This window comes from Triticum dicoccoides, chromosome 6A, assembly GCF_002162155.2.
Source record: "Triticum dicoccoides isolate Atlit2015 ecotype Zavitan chromosome 6A, WEW_v2.0, whole genome shotgun sequence".
Classification (NCBI taxonomy): Eukaryota; Viridiplantae; Streptophyta; class Magnoliopsida; order Poales; family Poaceae; genus Triticum; species Triticum dicoccoides.
The window spans coordinates 278,796,708-278,798,426 of NC_041390.1; the positions used below are offsets into that span (position 1 = coordinate 278,796,708).

At 40.1% G+C, this 1,719-nt stretch overlaps 1 protein-coding gene across 2 annotated transcripts in view; it reads left to right on the plus strand.

Moving 5' to 3' along the window:
- The first annotated feature begins 697 nt into the window (after positions 1–697).
- The window catches only part of LOC119316784 (probable magnesium transporter NIPA8), a 3,602-nt gene continuing 2,580 nt past the window's right edge, over positions 698–1,719 (plus strand). For both annotated transcript variants that reach the window (XM_037591162.1, XM_037591163.1), the window contains exons 1-3: positions 698–999; positions 1,381–1,465; positions 1,556–1,617. In XM_037591162.1, the coding sequence (XP_037447059.1) occupies positions 907–999; positions 1,381–1,465; positions 1,556–1,617 (240 nt within the window). In that variant the 5' untranslated portion in view covers positions 698–906. The remainder of the gene's footprint in view (positions 1,000–1,380; positions 1,466–1,555; positions 1,618–1,719) is intronic.

Sequence of the window (1,719 nt, forward strand, 5' to 3'; positions counted from 1 at the left end):
CCCGCATATGGTCGGTTGTTCGGTTGTTCGGGCTCTGATTTATATTGTCGATTTCAGGCTAGATCTAAGCTGCGAATGCGTCCGCACGCTCCCTCTCTCGTATTTTTGGAAGTAATTTATGCGTTGTTGGTCGTTTTGGGACGAGATCTACAGGGTTTGCAACTCCGGGGTTGGGGAGTACTTTTAATTATCATTATTCCAGTCGATCAGTTCACGCTGCCCCAGCCTGAGATGATGGATCCTGTGATTAATTGGCCAAACAATTGGTACTAGTATTTAATCGGCAAAGCCGGTTACATTTTGCCATCAATATGGGGAGGGCCCTTCTTACCTCCCCCAAACGGTAGGATGTTAGCCTTGTGCAGTTCTCAAATAATGAATAAACAATACTACCTCTGTACCAAATGCAAGACGTTTTTTTGGTTTTGCACAGGGCATAAAAAACGTCTCACATTTTGTTACGGAGGGAGTAGCTTATTGAAGATTGGATAGCTAAATGTGGACGGATTATTGTAGCTTGCAGTTGTTTAACATAAAAGTTTGTTTCCCTCTGGCAATGTTCGCCAGAAGATACTATGCACAGCCAGTAAGGTTGTAGCTTCTTGCTGTTACATTGGCCAGCTTCTCAGGGGGTGCTAGCTCATCTTTGGACACCAAATGATGCTCTTTTTGAGTGATAAATCATCGTATACGCATCTGACTCATATGCCAGTTGTGCCCTTCCTTTTGCAGGTTGCCGTGTCATCCACCACAGGTTTCATCTCCATACTATTTCTTGCGGACCGGTGAACAAAATAAACTCTTCCAGTTGGTTACAGCAAGACATGTGAAATGAGCTCTTCTAGAAGTGGCTTGTTGGAGGAGTATGCCATATATTTGTAAGAGAGATTTATTCCTTTTCGACTCATGGGCGACTGGATTATAGGAGCGTTGATCAATATTGTGGGTAGTGTTGCCATAAACTTTGGTACTAATCTTCTCAAACTGGGCCATGATCAGGTGGGTATTGCACAATTGCTTTCTATTTACCTATCTACTTAACTCGATAAATTAAATCTGGGTTCCATATGGTATGTAGCATTTTTAGCTATTTTTGTCATAAGAAAACTTCCTGTTATTGAATTAGGATTGTGATCTGTCAGCTCAAGTTCAAGTGAGCAACTTGTTTTCAGTAACTTGCACTTTATGTGAAAGAATCAGACAACATGGCATATATTGCGTGGCTTTTCCAAGCCAATACTCAATGATGTAGCTCATTCTTTCTGCATGCTTACCCCCTGATCTTGTTTGAGCATATTATTTTATTCTGCCAAACATTCTATGAAAGAAACATATTTCTAGAATTTTATTTTAAGATTGTTTTTTCGTTTCTTTTGGCAGAGAGAAAAGCTGTACTCAAGTAACAATCAAGGTGATGGCAAATTCGTCCCAAAATCAGTTATGTATTTTCAGACTTGGAGAATAGGTATGCTGTCTGATAAGCCTATTCACTCACTTATGTATTTGATAAAATAACAGGAAGCTGTCACATCTAATAATATAAAAATGCGTCCAGGTATACTCTTTTTCGCTGTGGGGAACTGCCTAAACTTCATGTCCTTTGCATACGCCGCACAGGTTGGATTACTACCTTCTCCTTGAAGCAACTATAGTTAGTTAGCATGGTAGACTACTAGTGCATATGCAACTGAAAAATAAATGGCTTATAGCGATTGTAAA